The 21622-nt window shown below is 40.9% G+C and overlaps 1 protein-coding gene and 2 non-coding genes across 3 annotated transcripts; all 3 read right to left on the reverse strand.

Moving 5' to 3' along the window:
* Positions 1–16814: 16814 nt before the first annotated feature.
* COX7C (cytochrome c oxidase subunit 7C) lies at positions 16815–19149 on the reverse strand. The gene is given in 3 exon segments (NM_001246255.2): positions 16815–16903; positions 17920–18065; positions 19017–19149. Coding segments are annotated over 2 exon segments (192 nt in total). The 5' UTR covers positions 19092–19149; the 3' UTR covers positions 16815–16903; positions 17920–17948.
* On the reverse strand, positions 17575–17635 carry LOC115491291 (small nucleolar RNA Z39). Its single transcript, XR_003957255.1, has one exon. It is a non-coding gene; the product is annotated as a small nucleolar RNA Z39 (small nucleolar RNA).
* LOC115491292 (small nucleolar RNA Z39) lies at positions 18791–18853 on the reverse strand. Its single transcript, XR_003957256.1, has one exon. It is a non-coding gene; the product is annotated as a small nucleolar RNA Z39 (small nucleolar RNA).
* Positions 19150–21622: the final 2473 nt, after the last annotated feature.

The raw sequence follows: 21622 nt of genomic DNA on the forward strand, positions 1-21622 counted from the left end.
AATACAAAAATTAAGTGTTTCACTGAACTGCACATGGTGTGGAAGTGTCTTTAAAAAGGCACAAAAGAACATTTTATTAGTTAATATAGCTTGGCAGGGAGCCCAGGATAAGATTAGATTCTCTGAAAGAACAATAATAACCTTTAAACCAGATACTAAGATCTTTTTCCTATGTTTTCATTAAAGTAAACCTACTATGTTAGCAGGCATGAGAGAGATGATACAAAAGCTACCCATAAATAATTTCTTACAACCATTTGTCTTAGGTCCCTTAGGTCTTCTACTGCAGTCAGGTTTGCTATAACAAAACCACAAAACATCATCTTTTGTTGTCTGTGTAAGAGCAGCATCATTACATTCACAAGTTCCTCAACTGATTGTGCCTTTGGAGTTAAGAGAATTAATTTTGCTAATTTCAGTGAGTAGTGAAGCGTGATCTTACGAAGGAATCACTGTGATTCTTGGTGATTTGCATCAAGACATGTTTTTCATGAACATTTTTTTGAGCAAGTTGAATCAATGAGAGAATTTTTCTTTATGGAACCTCTCAAGTCGTATGATCATCTTCAGCATCTCTGATTCTACAGCTCAAAAAACATCTAAATTAATTTAATTTTGGCTTAGTCTTTCCCAGACAGTTCTTTGAGTGGTGAACTGTGCTGCCTTAGCCATTCGGAATGGAAAATGGATTGGCAAATGCAGCTCTTGGCATACTGTGACACTGTCTCCCACCCGTGCCTGGACCAGATATATCCAGGCTGCAGCTTGTGGAATAGAGCTGCAACTTCTCTGTGCACATCTTTGAAGTGATTCCAATCGCTCAATTTCCAGTCTTATTGCTCCCCACCTTAAATTCCTGTTCCTTGGCATATTTTAACCTCATTTAAGGCTAAAAATAATAAAGGGAAGGATGCCATATAGCACTAATTCTTTCCCTCACCCCTAAATAATCAGTGGTAAAGCGATAAGAGCTTATGAAAGAGAAATGTTTATGGATTATGTGACTGTATTGATGTACTACCCTCCTATGCAATTAGGTAAGTGCTTTACTTCACATGCCTAAATACTGCCAGAAGATACAGCATCAGATGTTATCACTGCTGCAGCAGAAGCAGAAATTGTCTTGAAAGCCTCATGCTGAAAGCAATTTTTAACTGGAGATTAGTTAATACTTTACCTGTGTGCTAAGAATCATAGGATAATGAAACTGTTTGGATTGGGAGGGACCCTAAATTCCACCCAGTGCCACCATCTCTACAGAGATTTTCGGCTACAGGGGGATCACAGATGACTTTAAGCCATCAGTGCTTTTCAACATCTTACCTCTTCTTGTTTCTAGCTGTTCTTATGCTCTGCATTTCAGGACATCCAAGGGTGTCTCACAGCACAGATAAAAAATGATGTGTACTCCTGCCATCCCCATCTACATTACAGGGGGACTCACAATTCTCACAGATTTGCATTGTTGCTTGAATTCCTCTCAAAATCCTCATGGGGACTGAACCCTTCACCACCTCCTGAGCCTCCCTAAATCTTCCACATGGTCATGCTTCCAAGTTTCTACAACTCAGGAGACTAAATATGCTGAATTTTAGGACTTTAGGTAGGCACTTGGTGGAGCTTTTTGTTGGTTGGGATTTCTCAAGCTACAGTGAAAGGTTTCCTGCTTGTGCTTTTAACTTTGAAGGAGGCTGTATACCAGGAAATACAGTATTTTATTAATGGGGGCATAAAATTAATGAAAAATACAATACTAGTTACATAGACACAATGATAAATACACACAAACACTGGAGCTGAGACAAAGAAAAAAATCCACGCCCAAAAAAAGGAGTCAGATGAAGATTTCTTTGTGAAGTTGTCTGGTAAAGTGCTACTAAATTTTAGAAATAGAGAAAAAATAGGTGAAATAATTTGGTTTCTAAAAAGTTTTTAAACTCTTCTTGCTCATGAATCTCTTTCCAGAGAGATATTTAAGGCAAATAGTGTTGTTTAAAATTAAAATTTCTGAGAATTTTGAGTGAGAAAACCCCAGGGATTTATACTGGAAAGAGGCAGGTCTTTGCTGCAGTGCTTTGTCATCAGCATCAGATCTTCCACTTACAATATATGGAATATCCCCATGCAGGATTTTCAAATACCAGCTCATTTAACTTTGTGCCATCTTCAGAGTTTTGAGTTAACATTATTCCCACAGAATAGCTATAAATGAATCATCAAAAAAGCTAAAAGCCATAGAAACTCGTCCCAAATTCCTGTCAGTTCTTTTGAATTTTCAGTGTGGTAAACTTGCTCATGTTATTCACTGTGTCTGTAGAAAAACAATTTCCTAACTAATTTTTTTTACCTCCAGGCATGTCTCAGATACCTGTTATACAAATATAACTTTGTTTGTAGACAGCATGTGCTGCTAAGCAAAAACATTAACCTGTTTCAGCCAGTGAAAAGGAACAAGTCTTAATTTACACAGAAATACCCAAAGGAAATTAGGAGCTGGTCAAGCTTGTAGTTACAACCTTCCTTATTTTGACATCCAGGCACCGTTTCCTGATGTGGGTTTTGAAGCCCTGTTTTGGTACATTACCACCATGGAAAACCTGCTTTAAATTAACTTCTAGGCTGGAGTCTACTGAGTGAAAATAGAAAATGAACAAAAGAAATCTTGTTGGGTGTTTTGGTTTGGATTTTGTTTAGGGTTCTTTTTTTTTTTTTTTTAATTTTTTTTCCAGGTTCTTCCAAAATAATGTGTTTCCCTACAGGCTAGAAATAAAAAGCATCTTATTAAATCACATCATAAATGACCCATGTAGCACAGTTTATTTTACATTACCTAGGTAAAGAGGCACTGAGCCAAATAAATCAGAGTGAACAAGGCAATAATTGTTCCTCCTTTTTTATCACCTAAAATATGGAAGTAATGAACAAATGTGATTAAATGAGAATACTGCATTAGTAATAGGCTTTTCATTTATTGTTTTTTAGAGAAATCATGTTCACTTTGGATATGGAAGCCCTTTCCCCTGTATTATCAAGCTGACATTTTGTATATTTGAAAAGGATAATGTTGTACCTGTAAAGTAAGAACAAGCACAAAATGTAGGTGGCTTTCTTCAGGGAGATTTTATGAGCTGGATTTGTTTTGGATTTTTTTCCATGAAAAATTATATGTTCAGGAAGAGGTCAAGACATCTCTTCAGCGCTTGTATTAAAAATTCTATGATTTTCTGGAGACCAAAGGCCACTGTAGAGTCTTTCTTTCATGTGCCAGCCAGTTTTATTGAAATAAATGGAATTACTAAATGGAGGTTATGTGGTGAATCAGTTTCTTAACTGACCTGTGTACTTTGCCCATTACTTTTCAGAAGGATTAAGATTTCAGAGTAGTAAATTAGATTTAATCATTACAGCTTAAGTAAATGAAATAGCAATAAGGCCAAGTGTAGAAAAATTGACTTAATTATGATTAAAAATACAAACCCAAGATGAATATATCTTTATGACCAAGATCAGCCGAACACTTGGCAGGTCTGAAACATAATTAGGTTTTTAAGGGTGCATCTGAATGTCTGTTTAAGGCAATATTCCAGCCTGGTCCTTGCTGGCTCAGACCAAGAGCTCTCTCAGTGCTGTCTCTGTGGTCAGCCAGCAGCAGACACAACACAAAAAGTAGGAAACAACAGAATTTTGGAGAGGTACTAAATGCAGCATTACATATAGGTGCTTTTTTAGGACACCTTCCCTTTCTTTCTGCTTCACAGCCCAGAGTTCACATTGTGGACCCTCCTGTTGGTTCCACACAGTGCTCTTTGGATTTGTCTGATCCTTTCCTACCTCCTTCACACATCTTGCAGCAATGTGTTCAGCAGTGGGATTATGCAATCTGCAAAATGGTTATTTCCTTCTGCTTATTTTTGGTGTTCCCGACCCATTATGGTAAATGCTGTTTGATTCTTGCCTAGCAGGAGGGTGCTGGCAGTACCAGAGCTGAGATTTTTGGTTAGGCGCTGAATTCAGATTCTGAGCTTTTGGGTCATCCAGATTTTGGGAGAGAAGGACAGAGGCTGTTCCACAGCAACACTGCTGTTCTCAGATGGACCCCAAAGCCATAGACCAAATGAACCCAGTGAGCATTTTTGTGGGCATTTTAGACATTTCAAGGACATTTTGCAAGAGTGGTCCATAGACTAAGGGAACAATGCCTCTGTGCCACATCAAGAGGTTAAAGAGGATGTATTGGAGAGTGTGTGGCCTGAGCAAGAAGAGGAGAGGAGAATGGATTGCTTTTGGCTTAAGCAAGGTGAATTTCGTTCACAGCAGCTGGTGTGGGGCTGTGGTTTGGATCTGTGGTGGAGTGTTGACAACACAGGGATGTTTTTGTTCTTGCTCAGCTTGCACAAAGACATTCCTCCTCCTCCCTCCACCCCACCAGGGCACAGGCTGGGAGTGCACAAGGATTTGGGAGAGGGCACAGCCAGGACAGATGACCCCAAGTGACCCAAGGGACATCCAAGGCCTTGCAGCATCATGCTCTGCATGTAGAGCTGCGGGGACAAGGAGGAGCTGGGGGACATTTGGAGTGCTGGTGTTTGTCAGCACGACATGTGACAGAGCCCTGATGTCCTGGGATGGCTGAACACCTGCCTGCCCATGGGAAATGAGCAGTGGATTCTTTGTTTTTTTCCTTTAAATGTTAAACTGTCTTTATCTTAGCCCACAGGTTAACCTCCCAGTTCTCTCCCTGATCCCACCAGGGCAGGGTGGGCAAGGGGCTGCATGGGGGTGACTTTCTGGTTGGTGTTAAACCATGTCTCACATAAATCATGACAGCTGATCGTGAGAATGGGTGACCTACTCCCTCACAGTGATGCTATATTATGCCTCAGGAGTGAATTCTGCTCGATGTCCTTACATGACTTGTATTTGTAAGTAGAAAGGGTCAGGCCACCTCAGACTCTGAAAATAGGCTGTGGGAGAGCCCACTAAAAATCCAGTGTAAAGCCTGGTTACACAGATAGTCAAAATTCAATCTTATTTCCCCACAGGAGCCTTCTAGGATTGATCTGGATGCACAGGCCCACTTGTCCTTGCTCAGGGGAGCAGTGATCAGCCTTTGCAGAGAGGGCTGTAATCCCCATTTTCCATTACAGGCAGGCATGAAACAAACTGACACTTCATAACGCATTTTGTAATCCTGTTGGGATGAAAAAACCCCAGCAGCATAATCCTCGCTTGGCCTTGTGACTCTCTTGTGTACAAAAAAAAATAAAGGAAGAACTGTCCATATCTTTTCTCCTCTTTTGTTTAATGTCTTACATAATTTAGACAGACAAAGCACCTCAAATTCACCTTTCCCTAAAGCACACACGTTCTAAGAGCATTGTTTTCTCACCCCACATCACCTCCATGGATTATAAATAAATTCCTGGAGCCAGCTCACAGAACTGGCTCAGAAGTCAAATACTTGGGAGAAGAACAGAGGAAAGAGTTGGGCCAGCTCCCACCAGCTGTCCAGTGATGTGATCAACACATTTGTGCATCTGTGCTAGCTCTGACCTGACAGCCAGTCTGCGAAATACATTGCTTATTTGGATCTCCCACACAACGGTATCCTGCAGGATTAGACCTCTCAGTTTAAAGAGGAACAGAACCAACTCATCAGGACCAATAATTAACACTTTTGTCAGGGTTTTTTAGGGCCAAATGACACTGAATGCATTGCACTCTTGGGTTACAACAGCCATCAAGCAAAAAATTGACTATGCTTCAAGGTAATGTGTCGAAGGAGTCATGAACCTCCATGCCACACTGTGTCCATATTCACCCCAAATTATCTCACTCTCACTGATATTAGCAAATCTTTTGACCAGAGGCCAACAGGAGAATAATGGAGGTCACTAAGTGGTTCCAAGAGATCAGTGTTGCAGCATTTTTGAGAGAAAGAGGACATGAGTTATGAAATTTGAGCTACTCCAGTCTAGGCCTCAGATTTGGGCCTTGTGGGCCTTCAAGCCTCTGATGCAGTTAGAAATTCAGAGCTTGTGGCGCAGATAGAAATAGTTTTAAGGTGTGATGGGGATCACTGGGTTGTCTGGGTGTGAATTAGTATAGGTTTTATAGTGTAAGGTGTAGGCCGTTTTAAGGAAAAGGTAAACAATGTTAGCCTACCAATCAGAGTGTCTTTGTTTCTGTAAACTATGTGGAAGCTTATATAAACTACCACCTTATCTTGAATAAAGGGAGAACGTTTGATTAACCACATTGGTTCAGACCTGCGTTTGTCTTGTCCAGCTTTCTGTTTTTCTGAGATTCCCTGGCTTTTGATCAGTTTTCAGCCTAACAGGTCTGTGCAAAATGAGACATCCCTGGGCTGTCCTGACAGCCTTTTGGTGCAGCCAGCAGGGAGAACAAGCAGGACTTGCCATGAGTTATTTGTGAAGGGATTCAGGGCTGGATCCAGAAGCCGGGTGCAGGAAGCCAGAGCAGAGTCAGAGGGTCTCCAGCCCTTCTTGGCAGACAGGCACCACCTGCGTGCTGGTGATGGCTCCAATCTGCACTGGAGCAAGTGTGGGTTTTGTTTATTGCCACTGACATGGCAGAGGGTGAATGCTGCCTTTGTGTGCAGTTTGTTGTCTTAAACGAGTGGATTTCAAGGCCGTCCTTCTGGCTTTATTGTGGTGGGCTAGGGCTGGGGGCTGTGAGTGTTGCTTTGCTGAAAATGGTTTCATGTCACAGTTGGTTGTAATTGGGAGGGTGAGAGCGCATCCAAAAGCAACATTAAACAGATTGTGCTAAATATGATGTGCCATCTTAATCAAATACATCGTTTGAAGGGTAACCAAACACAGCCACAGCTTTACTGTCACTACATGGTCATTTCCTGGGAGCCAATAAATTACACCCTGCTTGTTAAAACTGGGAGTGACCTTTTCAAGGCTGAGTAGAGCACTAAGTGTATTAAATGAGCTGTGTTTCCTTATCTGGCATGACAGATGTTTGATTTTGTTGACATTTTCAGGAATGCACAAACAATTACAACTTCAATTGTTTATTCATCAGAGAATGCAAAGTTACCTGATGGTGCTTATATACTGGAGGGTATTGCTCAATAAATCTTGCTGGGGTTGTTGGTGCCACCTAAGTTTATCAGCATTTAAAAAGACATAAGCAATGGTTTGGTTTTTTTTTTCTCCTTCGTGGAAAGGTCATTCCTTTCTGATGGGTGATGTTTTAGGCACCAGCAGTACCTCATGGAAGAGCGAGACATTTAACAAATTACTTCCAGGCACTACAGACAAATCAAGCATTGGCACAAAACTGCGTGAAAAGGCATCTAATATCTAATTTGGGCGCTCCTGAATTTTACAAGGCTCACCAAACCAAGGAGTATCCTGCTCCCTTGGGTGCTCTCTGAATGGATGGGGAGTAGCTGGTGGATGTCTGACTAGTAGTTCTTTCCCTGTACTTGGTGGCAGTCCAGAATTTCTAATTTTTGGCAAATGTTTGAGCAAGCATTTCAATTTTCTTCCACTATAATACCTATTATAGCAACAAAGCACTGTGAAAACACTGCCTTGTTGAGAAAATGAGGTAAGGGAATGATTACACTCCTTTGGACATTTGTGTGAGACCACTTGAACTCAGCAAATAAATGAAGAATTAGACAATATTTATTCAGACTTTGCAGCACTATATAAATAATAATTCTGTGCAAAGATTGAAGTTTTAGGAATTACGTTTTACGGCTAAGAAGTACAGAATAAAAGGAAATGAAATGGTAAAGTTTTAGAAATAATGAATTTCTTCATTCTGTGCATATTCATTCCCAGGTAACAAATATTATTATCCAGTAGAACAGATAGGAAGTCCAAGCATTTATATAATTATTAATTTTTACCTGTACACCATCATACATATACATAAAAAATGGATGTTAACTACTAACTAGTAAAAGATGCATCACATAAAGCTAAATAAAATGGTTGGACAAAAAGACTGGCATTTTTTCACACAGTTTTGGTTTTTTTATCATATCTACGTAATTTTTAGTTCATTTGACAATACACAACTGCTATTTTATAGCTTCCCTGTCAAAACAAATCCCACAGAATCTTTTGCTAGGACTTCTCAATTTTTTAAAATAATATATATCTGTGTTTTAAGTAATGTAGATATATTTAAAAGGTCTGTAAAGACTCAGTAAGAAAAACCTGAACTTCTGTTGTAAATGTCTGCTTTGTGTCACATCAGCAGTGCCATCTTTCCTGCCATAAAACCACATTTGCATTACAACTCTTACAGTACCATAGAGCTTTGGCTCTTTTTGGGGTTTTGAATGCTTTCTAAACTTACAATCTTTTTATGATAAAAAAGAAACCGACTGTGAGAGAAAACATGCAGAAGATTATGAAGGAGAGGGAGGGAGCAGTGAATTTTTGATAACCTGCAAGGCAAACAGAGATATTATGAGGCCAGATGGTGCATTGCCTTCTGAATTACTTTTGCATTTTACAAAAAGACTTGAAAATTTTAAAGTATTAGCAGATGAATGAAATTGTCAAATGAATATTTAATTAATTTAAATTAGTTTAATTTGATTCATAGGTATCAGCACTGACAGAACCAGTGTTGAAGATTCAAAGGGTTTTAACAGCTAGAAATTGAGAAACTGTAGTTTTACAGAGTGGCTAGTGACATAATGCAAATTTTTGAGAAGGACGGTGTTTGGTATGAAGGGTAAGCAACAACCTATATTTCTTCAGTCTATGGGCTGCTGTTTCTCTAAATTAATTTCAGTTTAAAGACTTCTATGTTTTGGGAGTATGACTTCACAAAATCTGCCACTGATCTGGTTTTACAAAATGGGTTGTAAGACTTTTCCTAAAAAATTGTTCGGTCTGAATAATTTGAGATTGGATACTCAGAACTTCATGCCTGGGGTCATAAATGCTGCAGAAAATATGAGCCAGAATAAGGAGATCCATGGCCAATGCTTTTTTTAAAAGCCCTTTTGCAATTATAGAAGGCTTAATTCAGAAGCAGGTAATGTAGCATTTAAAATGCAGTTAGGAATCCTGATTTATGTTTCTTCAGGAAATTTTTTTTGCACACAGCTACCAAAACCTTTTGTTCCTCTAATCTGTGTTTGGGGTTTAAAACCCTGAACCTTCTCTCTGACCCCACCTGGCACAACTCAAACCAGTGAGGAGAAATACCTGGGAGAATTGAGAATTTAGGTCCCAGTTTTTCTCTGCTGTTTTATGCACCTGGCAGGTAGCCAAACATCCTTTGGTGGGCAGTTTTTCTTAACTGTGATTTGTTGCAGATGTGAGACATTTTAACCTTCACTTAGTACCTCTCATTCAGCAGCACCCTCCACTATTTCATCTGCAGTGAGATAGTTTGAACTCTTGATTCTTTTTCCTCTTTTGTCAATAGACTTACCTTGAATTGTCTTCTATTTCTGTTTGGTCACTAATTTTTCAAAGGTCATTGATTCCTAAGGGAGAACAAAGGTTTCATTTAGCAATCTCACACGAAAATTGCTAGGGGCTTTTAATAAACGGCCGTTTTCAGTTCCTGATTACATACTGTGTTTTTCCTCTCCTGCAATTTCAGAAAACATCTTTTAGAGCGTGTCTCTGGCAATAATGGCATTTTCAAAAGCAGAACCCGTGGTTATTTCCTCTCCTGCATGACCTGATTTAAAGGGTACTCACATGGCTGCTGGAGTGGTACCTAAATTTAGCTGGAGAAAGAAGACGTGTGTGGTCACCTTCCACCCAGGTGAGCTGTGGTGAAGAACAGGAGAGGCCCAGGCTCAGTTTCAGGTGATCTGTGGTGGCTTCCCAGGGGTGTTGCTTTAATCCACACAGCTTGAGCTGCTCTGGTGAGGGTGTACTCTCTGTACCACCCACCGAGCTATTCCACTTTTCAGGGATTGTTTATGGCATAGGAGGAGGGGTGGTTGTGGAATTTTGTACTAGGGGAGAATTGTGGGAAATGGATTTGTAGAAAGTTCTCAAAACTTGACAGAAGATTCACACAGTGTGCATCTGTACATAAACTTTGAGATAAGAAATGCTGACTTAGAAATGCCATGGAATAGGACAGAGATCGTTAAGAGAAATGTGTTGCAGCATCTTTGAGAGAAAGAGGACATGAGTTATGAAATTTGAGCTACTCCAGTCTAGGCCTCAGATTTGGGCCTTGTGGGCCTTCAAGCCTCTGACACAGTTAGAAATTCAGAGCTTGTGGTGCAGATAGAAATAGTATTAAGGTGTGATGGGGACCACTGGGTTGTTTGGGTGTGAATTAGTATAGGTTTTATAGTGTAAGGTGTAGGCCGTTTTAAGGAAAAGGTAAACAATCTTAGTTTGCCAATCAGAGTGTCTCTGTTTCTGTAAACTATGTGGAAGCTTATATAAACTACCACCTTATCTTGAATAAAGAGAGAACGTTTGATTAACCACATTGGTTCAGATCTGGGTTTGTCTTGTCCAGCTTTCTGTTTTTCTGAGATTCCCTGGCTTTTGAAATGGAAATAGAAACAAGTTTCAAAGGATGGCCTTACAAAAAAGACTGGATACTTTGGAGAAATAAAACTATGAAAGACACATTATATTAAGACCCACGAAGGGTAATTCGAGATGTTTGGCTTTAAAGCATTTGCAGTATGGTGTGGCAAAAGCTGATAGGGCAAGATAGGCTTGTAGTGTATTGTAATTAATAAATAGGTGACTTCTAATTGAAATAGTGTGAATTATAACATCTGTATTGTCTCACCCTTCACATGAGACTGAAAATAAAATAAAAGCTTTCAAAACACCTCTCAATTACCCTATCTCTAAATCAAAAAAGAATATAAACCAACAAGAATGATCTTAAGTTAGTGTTCTAGTAAATAATGAATAATAATTGCATACAATTGTTTTTAAATATGCTTTTGAGCAAGTGCTGGAGGCCCAGTCTTCTCTCACATGAAATTAGGCTGACTAACAATTTTATGGGCTCTTTGTAAGGAAAAGTTATGGCACACAACTCCCCATAAAAACATGAGGGTCTGAGCCCTGTCATTGGGCTGGTGCTGATGCTCTGCTTGGCTCTCTGGGCTTTGCCTTTCCCAGTCTTGGCGTTGCCTATATTAGAGGAAAAATAACTTGAATAAACTTAAACTTAACTTAGACGTATTTAAAGTCTTACTCACTTAGGTTTTTCTGACCTACTTAGGATTAGAGTAGCTGGCAAATTGTTTTACATAGTTTGATTTCAGAAGTAAATTCCAATTGAACTGCTGCTGTGTTGCTTTAACTTCAAAGCAGTGTCAAGCAGAGAATTAAATAAAATTTAGGTAACTTTGAAGTTGCACCTTCAGCTACTTCAGTTGTACTGCAGGTAGGCTGTCAGGTGCCCACACCTGCTGCTTTTGGGTTATGCAGTGGGCAGAGGAACTTCAGCTCTGCCTAACAATTTAAATTATGCAGCTATTCCCAGAATACCTCCCCCATTTGTGCTGCCACTCCAGAAAATCAAGATAAAGGACTTTATTTAGGCATTGCCAGCTTTCCCCTGACCTTTCCAAAAAAAAAACCCCATCCCTTCCACATCTAGCTTCATAAAGCCAGCACTAAAATACTCCCAAATGAGCTACAGAGAGGCACTTACAGCTCCTGGCAGTGGCTTGAGACATCGGTGAGTTAACAACAGAGCTCCTGCTCTTTGGATGAAAACAATTCTCTGTAGAATTGGATTCAGAGGACAGCACCACAACGAGGAGAAACAAACAGGAAAGAAAAGTGACAGCATGGTTTTGGAACACAGGGATGTGCACATTTCCAGAAAAGTTTCCAATTAGCTGCTCCCCAAATCTGCTCTGGGCTGTCAGAAAACAAGGTCTTGGAAAGATGGGTCCTCTTTAGGGAGGCACATCTTCTCCAGTTTTCACTTTCAATTACCTGGATGGCTCATGGAGGCAAGCAAAGAGCATTTCTCACTCAGAATAATCACCTGTATATTTATGTTTTTTCCCTCGACAGCCCATTCTGCCACTGTTTCAGGCAATAGCTTTGGTTCACAGCAAAGCCCCATTTAGCCAAATATCTAACTGGGCTAGCATGGTTTTCTTCCTTGAGGAAGAGATCTTCTTGTCTTTAAAAAACTGCATTTAGTCCAGAATTATGAAGCTGGGCTTTTTGGGCTTTTTTTTTTTTTTTTTTTTTTTTTTTTTTTGCTAAACTTAGCCTGAAGAACTCTTGAGAGTTATGAATTTTAATAGTGCAACCAAAATTTTATATAAAAGAAACAAAACCTCAGACTCTTCCCTGTCATCTCCGTCCTTCCATCACTTGTCAGAATTTTTATATACATTTATACACATCTTCACATACATGATTTTTGCACTTTTTTTTTTTTTTTCACCAGCAAGGTACATTTCCAGATTTTTTTGCTGGCTGTGGCTTAGTCAGGTTCTCAGCAACACTATTTATACAGTGACATTTTTCAAAGAGCTGCACGCTCTACATAGCTAATGGAAAAGGTGGCGCGACCACAGAAAAGAACTTAATGTTATTCATGGAATACCAAAGGAGAAAATGGAACAGTGGATCACATTAATTCCGGCAAATACTATTATTTTAAACTCATTTAAATTCAAGTCAAACTTATTGAGCATATCATCCCAGAGAGCAACTAACATTTATCTTTCCTGTGCAAACAGAGCAAACAGGAGCTGAGCAGGTGCTCGCTGTTGGCAGAAGGGGCTGCCTCTGGAAAACCCATGGAGAGGGCAGGGGGCAGAGCCCACATTTATGTTTTAATTGAAACAATGATTAATTGCACCACAGAGGGTCTCACAGTCACTGTCTTTCTGTCTAGACCAGCCACGAGCCACTCTCTGCTACTCCAAAGTGTTTTTTCAGTAATGTATGTCCTAAACTTGCACCATTCCTCCTTATTTTTCAACTTATGTTTTTGATAATTGAAGATGTAATTACGACACTTTTACTAATAAATTACTGTGTTACTGTGCTCCTCTGATACACATTCCAACTTCCAATTAAGTAACCCAGAGATTGCTTTGCCCTATTTCTATCCTAATGTGTATTTTCATGCATTAAAATAACGATTACAAAAAGGTTCTTGTAGCTGCTTGATGTAGTCCACTGAGGTGGGAACAGGCAGGAATATTTTTATAGCTCTGGATATTGTGTAACAGCTCTGATATCCCCTATTGGGTGTATTGTTTGACCTTTATATAACTTTTATTTTCTTGATCATGAAATTTAGAACAACTACTTTATTTTTCATGGAGGCAGCAATTTTTTAAAAATTTCCTTCACTTTTTTCTACTTAAAAATTTAACTAAAAAAAAAAAACCCAAACCACTGATGTAACTGCACTGAAAATTCAACCAAAGTACAAATTTCAATGGACAGATGATCTTTACCTTTAAAGGACAAAAATAGTTTGAATGTGCTAGCCCATGCAATACTAAGTTCTACTTTCATATTTCCATCCTCCAGCCTGAATTGTTTGTAAACCTCTAAACTGTTGCATGTTCAGACAGAAATGAAAATCTCAGGCCAGAAAGAAACAAGAAAAGAGTGGCTGAGAACTTATATTAGAAAATATTTTGAGTTTTTCCCCTACTATTTAATTAGGAGTAAGAAGATCTTAAAGTTATTTTCATAAGTAACTCACACTCTCAATTACTGTACAGGGCAACACCTCTGTAAAGGGGTCACAATTTAAAAGAAAAAAAAACTCAGTCCAGGTTTCTGTCATACTTAGATCAATTATGCAAGAGATGCCCACAATAATTCAGAAGTGGGGCTCATCCAAGCCAGTATCTTATCTTCAACATGGATTAATACCAGATACTTCAAAGCACAACTGAACAGGAATTGAAATTTCTGTTCTTTGGGGAGAGAAAAAATTCAAATTCCCATTGGTTTCTGAAGAGTGGATATGAAAAGGATGCACTGTCAAATTAATTGCTGAACAGAAATCCTAGAATAATTTGATTTGAAAAATAATTTATTCATTTTCACCAAATAAAAGTACCTCATTCAATGTAATTGAACCAAAGCCCTTCCAGACTTGTACCTCTGGAATAAGGAGTTTTCCAGAGTAAGAAAAAAAGATCTACAAACTGAAAACATCAAAAATATTAAAGCATAAGGATATCTAATTCACATCTGCTCAGATTTAATTCAGAAACTGCTTGAAGACTATACCTAACATAATTTAAATGGTAAGCTGTGAAGCTCTCTGGAAGCAGAACAGAGAGGTTTTGAGCTTGTGCCAAGATAGAAAACATGAAGGTGAAAATTATAACAGGGAAGTTGGAAGGAATCATTAATGATTTTCCTTAAAATTGGCATCTGGCAAGCAAAAAATACAATCATTCACACAGACGTGTTATTTCCCAGAGGTCCTTTAACCACTGCCATGTTTCCTTCATACAATTTTAATGACAGAAGAGCAGCACTTACATATTGCTTTTTGCCTATTCTCAACTGATTTATCTTCTACCAAATCAAGGTGCCCTAAAGGGAACCCAAAAGACCATTTAAAAATAAGTATTTCCTTGGGTGCAGAGACTATCATATATCTGAGGGTGATGGAACACACAGTTTTTGCACAACTCAATTCTGCAATTCGTGGGCTTTAATGAATCTGATCCATCCCTCTTAATACCATAAAATATCAGTTCATGCATATATATTAAATGAATAGACAAATCAACAAATAAGTATGGTTGAGGAAGTATTGGCTGAATGCAATGATCTTCTCATAAAAGAAAAAAATGTAACCTGGAGTTGGGCCTCTGTGAAATTATAACACAGTCAAACACCTGGTACTAATGACAGGAGCCACATCTCTCTCAATGACAACCTGTATTTTCCAGCCAGGCAACCAAAATAATGCATTTCAGACTTTGCTTTATTGAGCAGTGATGAAATCACAAATAATCTAGAAGTCAAAAATGCTGTTGGGTAGAATGCAGACTGCCCCAGTTTGCATTAACAGAGAGCAGTACAGATCTATTAACGTATTTCTGCTGCAGAAGTGAAAACTTCTGAAATCCTAAGGGAACCAATTACTTAAGTCAGGCAGGGGACTTACAGACTTGGTACTTGTTGGGGCTCAAAAACTGCTAAAACCTGCCCAAGTACCTCATGTAGGGGAACAACCCAGTTCTAAAGGGACTAATTACAGCCTTGGCAGCACGCAGGGGCAACAGAGTTTGCCATGAGTAGAGACCATAAGCCTTCATTTTCTAACTCTCAGTGTGCAGGTGTTTTATCAAAAACACAAACAACTACCTATACTCAAGGAACCTTGAATTAACTGACTGTATTAATGAAGGCTCCTGTGACACATTTTCTTTGTAAATGACAGCAACAGCACACCACACACACAGGTTTATCAGTTTAAGACTAGCATGTGTCTTTAGTCAGCCCTCACACAAAGCAGGGCTGATGCTGTTTCATTTTTGCACGACTTGTACTGGCACACAAAAACTGGGATTATATGGGGGGAGGTTCAGCTCCTCCATCCCCTCAGCACACAGCCATGGAAATAACGTAAAACAGCAGCAGAGGAGATTACAGGTACTGTGCTCCACATCAGTGATTTATTTACCCAAACTGGTGGCACGTTTGAGTCAGGATTTGGAGGAATCTTATACCTAGGAGCCCCCAGGACCTTTCTGCTCCTGTATGCCATGCCTGTGATCCATCAGGGTAACAACAACGTGAAAAGAGATGATTAGTTTTAGAACACTTCACAAGAGGAGAAAGTATCTAACATTTAATCCAAAAATAATTGCTTTAAGTTTGAGCACCTGTACTCAAAAGTAAGTTTGAAAGCTACAAGAGAAGTGGTGGCAATCAGAAAGGAGACCTTGTTTCAAGCACAGTGAAGGAAGGGGTTTGCCCCTCCCACAGGCTGAACCTTCAGAGGCGATGTGTGCTTTTTCCAAACACATCAGGTGTTTGAAATAGATTTGTAGAGAATTTCTGAAGTTTGACAGAAGGTTCATATGTACTTGTATATAAACTTTAAGATAAGAAATGTTGACTTAGAAATGTTATAGAATAAGATATTGAGAGAGAAATGGAGCTAACAAAGTTTTAAAAGAAGGATTTATAAATAAAACTAGGTATCTTAGAGAAATAGAATTATGAAATCTGACAATCAGGGACTCTAGAGTAAGGGGGAACAGTGTTCAGCACTTTAGACTCACCCCTGCAGACAGAAATGATACCCAGGAGCTGTTCTGCTATGAGCAGAGTGTTACCACTCCCACATACTTCTGCTGAGGGAGTTTGATGAGAAACTGGCATCCACACAGATCGGAATGGCAAGAAAAGAATTCAAAGCTTGATGAACTGTTCAGTTCAAGCCACATTAAATGCACTGTGCAGCAGGAAGGTGTCTGAGTGGGGGGGAAAAGCAAACTAGAAAAATTCACAAGTAAAAGTACCAACAGAAAGCCATTGTTACCTTCCAAACACCTGGAAATCTGCAGCAGGCTCAGTTTTGATAACTACTAAGTTAAAAATTCTGCAGCGTGGACTATGGTGACAGGATATCCACTGCTATAAACTGTCCCAGGTCATTATTCTGTGCAGGACAAAAACTTCAGCCCAATCCCTGCTCTGAAATGTGATTTTTCCCACCCTCTGATTTTATACATTAGGACAGTTAAGTGTTTAATTTAATGACAATGCACTGCAATTGGAAGGGGCTCTCAGTACACACCAGCTGTCAAAAGCACTTCAGGAGTTTCACAAAACACACAGCCCAAAGCCTTGGGGTTTAACATTTTATTTAGAGACATCCAGCACGGGTTGCAGCTATCATATCCCCATTGAACAATGCTGTGCAGAAGACTTCAACTCTGCAAGAAAAAGAAATTAAAGAAATTTAAGAGCCCTGTCATAAACATATGATTAGAACTTTTGATTTATTTGAGGACTTCGCTTCATCCACTGCCTGGTTTTGCATCAGAGACCTCAACTTGCATGAAACCACACAGTTCTAAATGCACAGCTTGAATACAAACCTGCTGACTTTGGTTTTCTCCTCAATCAAGGCTGGAATAAACATCAAACTCAAAGGAACTACATAATTTGTTCCAATTATGAGATTCCAATGAAGACTGTTATTTCCTTTCAAGAACTATATGGATCACTGAAGCTCCTAAAAAATGTTTAGTTTCTCAGATTACAGACAACACCACTTGCTTCCAAAGACCACCTTAAGCAAAATAAAGTGGGCTTTCAACTGGAACTGGCATGGTTGCACAGTCTGAGTCATGACTGAGGCTTTCTTTGTAAGGATCATCAGCAAGCAATTAATTTCTGTTAATGACTTTACCTTAACTGGACAGTAACCTGTGAATGATGTAGATGGTGAGATTGTTTTGATACAGGCTCAAGAAAATGTAATTTTCCTCTGAAATCTGTCAGCACCCTTCACCTTTGCCAAAGGAATAACAAAGTGACTCCCAGTATATGTGGTCTACATCTGTTTTCTTACATGGATTATTTTAAAGACAATTTTTTCTGGCACATCAGAAAGCGTTTACAGCATCACAGTTTCTCATCCTGTTCTGTCACATCACACGTGCCAGTGACTCCCACACCAGCTGCAGCTTTTTAGCTCCTCTGGGGGGAAGCAGACATGGCTTTAGTCACAGCCAGGAGCTGCAGGCAGAGAGGAGCGGCCTCTGGGGAGGCAAAGGTCACAAACCACCGAGTGCAGCAGCACTGCGACACAAACTTCCACAGTTTCAGCTATCCCCGTGCAACTGCAAATCACAACACTTCAGCAAAAGGCTGAGAACTCTGAAACTCTGACCAGGTCGGGCTCATTGAGTTCCCCTGTGCTATGAAATCCAAGAAAAGCAGTTACCCAGCTGGCGCAGCTGCAGCCTGTCCTCTTCACTTCTTCAGGAGCTGGTGTCTGACTATGAAGAAAGGAGCACCAAATCCGCTCCCGAAGAACACACACATCATCGCCAGCAGCCGCCACTTGTTGTCCACAGAGAACGGGAGGTTCTAGAGAAAATAAAAGGGATTTTTGCCTTTGCAGTCAAAGCAATAATTCCCTTCTAACCCATTTAGAAGTGCTAAGAATCTCAGAGCAAAACAAATAGGCAGTTTCAGAGCATTTTCAATGTTCCACAATGAAAGAAACAAAGTATTTATGGTAATAAATACAATTCCAATACTGAAGGGTACCTACAGGGAAATTGGACATGGATTCTCCATGAAGAATTACAGTGACAGGACAGGAGAGAACAGATTCCAGCTGAAAGAGATTTTTAGCTGGGTACCAGAAAGAAATTCTTCCCTGTGAGGGTGGGCAGCCCTGGCACAGGTGCCCAGAGCAGCTGGGGCTGTCCCTGGATCCCTGGCACTGCCCAAGGCCAGGCTGGATAGGGCTTGGAGCACCCTGGGATGGTGGGATATGCCCCTGACCATGGCAGGGGGTTGAATAAAATTATCTTTAAGGCCCTTTCTCACCCAAACACTCCATGATTACAGCCTGCATGTGACCTCTGGAGGTTACTTCGTCCCCTCTTCTCCTCTCCATCCAGCCCAAGGTGGGACCAGTCTGCTGCAGGTCTCATGCAGGCAAATGTAAAAGCCCCTGAGGATATATATCTACATCCCCCGGAGTGTTCTGGTATTTCATTATATTCACCGTGAAGAATTTCCTTGTATCAGTTACGTGAGTAAAATTAATCTTTTAGACCGAAGGCTTGAGAGAACCGGCCAGGTACATCAGAAAGCGTTTACAGTATCATTGTTACCCCTCATACCGCAATGCTCATCATCTGTACCACCGCAGAGAAGGGCGCTGGGGACCGCCACCACACGATCTGCACTGCTCTGGCTGTACCGGCATCACCGCAAAGCCCACAGTCAGGCACAGGGCAGCCATCAACCCCCACCCCGCCATCCCCTTCCCCGCGACCTTCAGCAGGCCAGGACGCTGCTGCCCACCTTCCCGGGTCCCTCCTCATAGTGACTGCGGCGGATGGCGGAGGTGGCGAAGCGGCGGACACCGGCGGACAGCATGATAGGGACAGGAGACAGCGGCCACTCGTCCGCCCTGCGCGACCTTCCCCGGGGTGCCGCGGCTGTGGGGAGCCGGAACCGGAACCGGGAAAGAGGAAGAGAGCACCGAGGGCATGACGGGAGTTGTAGTTCCTGGCGGTCACGTGGAGCCAAACGGCGGCCTGCGGTTGGTCGAGCCCCGCGCGCGCTCCCCGCCGGGCCCCGCCGCCATTTTGTGGCGGTGAGGGGCGGCGGGAAATGGCGGGCGCGGGGCTGAGGGGCTCTGAGGGTGAACTGCGGCTCGCGAGCTGCAGTGGGGCCACTTTTATTGTAGAGCTCATGGATCCCTCTGAATGCGCGAAAAATACAGTAACAGAGTGGTTTGTGTTGGGAAGGACACTAAAGTTCATCCGGTTCAACGCTCTCCGCCCCATGCGGGTAGGGACACCTCCCACTGTCCCAGCTGCTCCAGCCCCAGTGTCCAGCCTGGCCTTGGGCGCTGCCAGGGATCCAGGGGCAGCCCCAGCTGCTCTGGGCACCTGTGCCAGGGCTGCCCACCCTGCCAGGGAACAATTCCTGATTCCCAATATACAATCCGTCTCTGCCCTGTTGCAGTCTGCATCCATTCCCCCATGTCCTGTCACTCCATGCTCTTTTTTTTTTTTTTTTTTTTTTTTTAAATAGGGTTCCTCTATCATGAGGGATGGTGGTGATTTGTACATGACTTATTTTTACGGTATCACTACCTCCAGTGACTATATTGGCCTATTTAAAGAAATCTTGTCAATGTGGAGGGAAAGAAGGACCACCAGTGTCAGAATCTGAGGTATTGATGATTCTGAGATTGTAGAAAGTCTCTGTCTTTCTGCCCCGTTGCCAAAGAAGAAGCCATAATTCATCTGTGCTGTTTTCAAGGTTGTTTATTCTGTTTATCTCTAACATGTTCTGCTGCCCTGCCGCAGCTCTGTCCTGCAGGGCAGCGTGTGGGGCTCTGCCCTCAGTGGGATGTTACAAACATTAAATACCACAAACTACCTGTGCTGGATTTATAATAACGTGCCAATATCTGTCACCTACGTTGAACAGTGTGTCCCCAGCCTGAACCAACAGAAAAATGCCAACACCACAGTGAAACATGGAGGGCATGAAGAAGGAGGAAAAGGACAAGACACACCCAATTTCCTGCATCTTGTCCCCTTTGAACCCCTAATCTAGAAACCTAAAATTTTACTTTTGCACCTGTGTCACATTTAATTATTACTCTTATCAAACACTCAAAGCTTGTAATTCATCCTGTAAGATTGAAAACTCTTTTCCATGGGCAGAGATCACAGACAGTGTCTCTCGGGGCTCTGTCCAGGGGGGTTCCTGACCCCTGCCAGGGTCCCAGACCTGCCAGGGCAGCCAGAGGGAAGCCCTGGATTCCCACACAGCAGCACCCTTCACATTTGCCAAAGGAGTAACAAAGTTACTTCCAGTATTGGTGGCCTCCATCTGCTTTCTTACATGGATTGTTTTAAAGACAAACTTTTCAGGAAAAGAAGTTTGATGCTGCCATCTCATTTGCAAGGAAGTATTTTTTTTTAATAGCCTTTGTTCATATTTATGTACTGACAAAGGATGGGAAACCAGGATTTTTATGCTCACCAAAGTAATGCCTTAATTAAAAAAGGTTAAAATCAGCTTGAGAAGTGGGGCTTAATTACATTAGTTGGTGGTCCTTGACCACTAACAACTCATACAGAACCCTGGAACACATTTTGTTGTTACTTTTGGATCTACTTGTGGTTTGTTTAGCTAGCTGTTTTTAAATTTTTCCCCCTGTGTTTAGATAGACTTTTATTTTTATTTGTCAGAGTTTCTTCATCTCCATTTTCTAATTCTGAGGTCTATTGAGAGATGCTTTCCTATTCTTGTTAAATTCCATTGCTGCTTAGGCAGCCAGGCCTCTTCTCCTTCCTACTCCCCCTTTCTCAATCATTTTCTAATTGGAATTTATGGCACGATAGTGCTCTGCAATCTGCTTTATCATCTTTAGAAATGTTCTTGTTTTAATGTTGCTCTTCTCCTCCCTCAGCGGATTTTATAGTGTTACTGCAGAAGAGATGCTGAACGGAGACATAAAGATTCCTGTTACACAGTTGCATGAGTTTAATCCTTGATGCTCTGCAGATGTTTTCTTTGTAGGCAAAAGTGGGGATCTCCAGGTAAATATGATTAGAGAGTGGTAAATATCTAGGGTTGTTTTACAGCTGGAGAAATAGAGCTGAACACTCAAATCTGTTTTCCTTTAAAGCATAAACTGATACAAAATAAGCCCCAGAAGGCCGTGGGGAGGAGTTTAGAGTAACAGACTCCGATGGCATTGATTGGAATTTTGGCAAAGGATTGAAAGATAGTATCTTCTAAAGTGTTAGAAATATGATGTACCTTAATTATGATGAGGAAAATCAGGCATCAGGGCAGATTTTTAGAGCAGATGCCAGGTGCTCCACTGAATGCCTTTATAAAAAGGCATTCTGACTCACAAACTGTGGGAATTACAGAATTAA

Source organism: Taeniopygia guttata, chromosome Z (genome assembly GCF_048771995.1).
Source record: "Taeniopygia guttata chromosome Z, bTaeGut7.mat, whole genome shotgun sequence".
NCBI lineage: Eukaryota > Metazoa > Chordata > Aves > Passeriformes > Estrildidae > Taeniopygia > Taeniopygia guttata.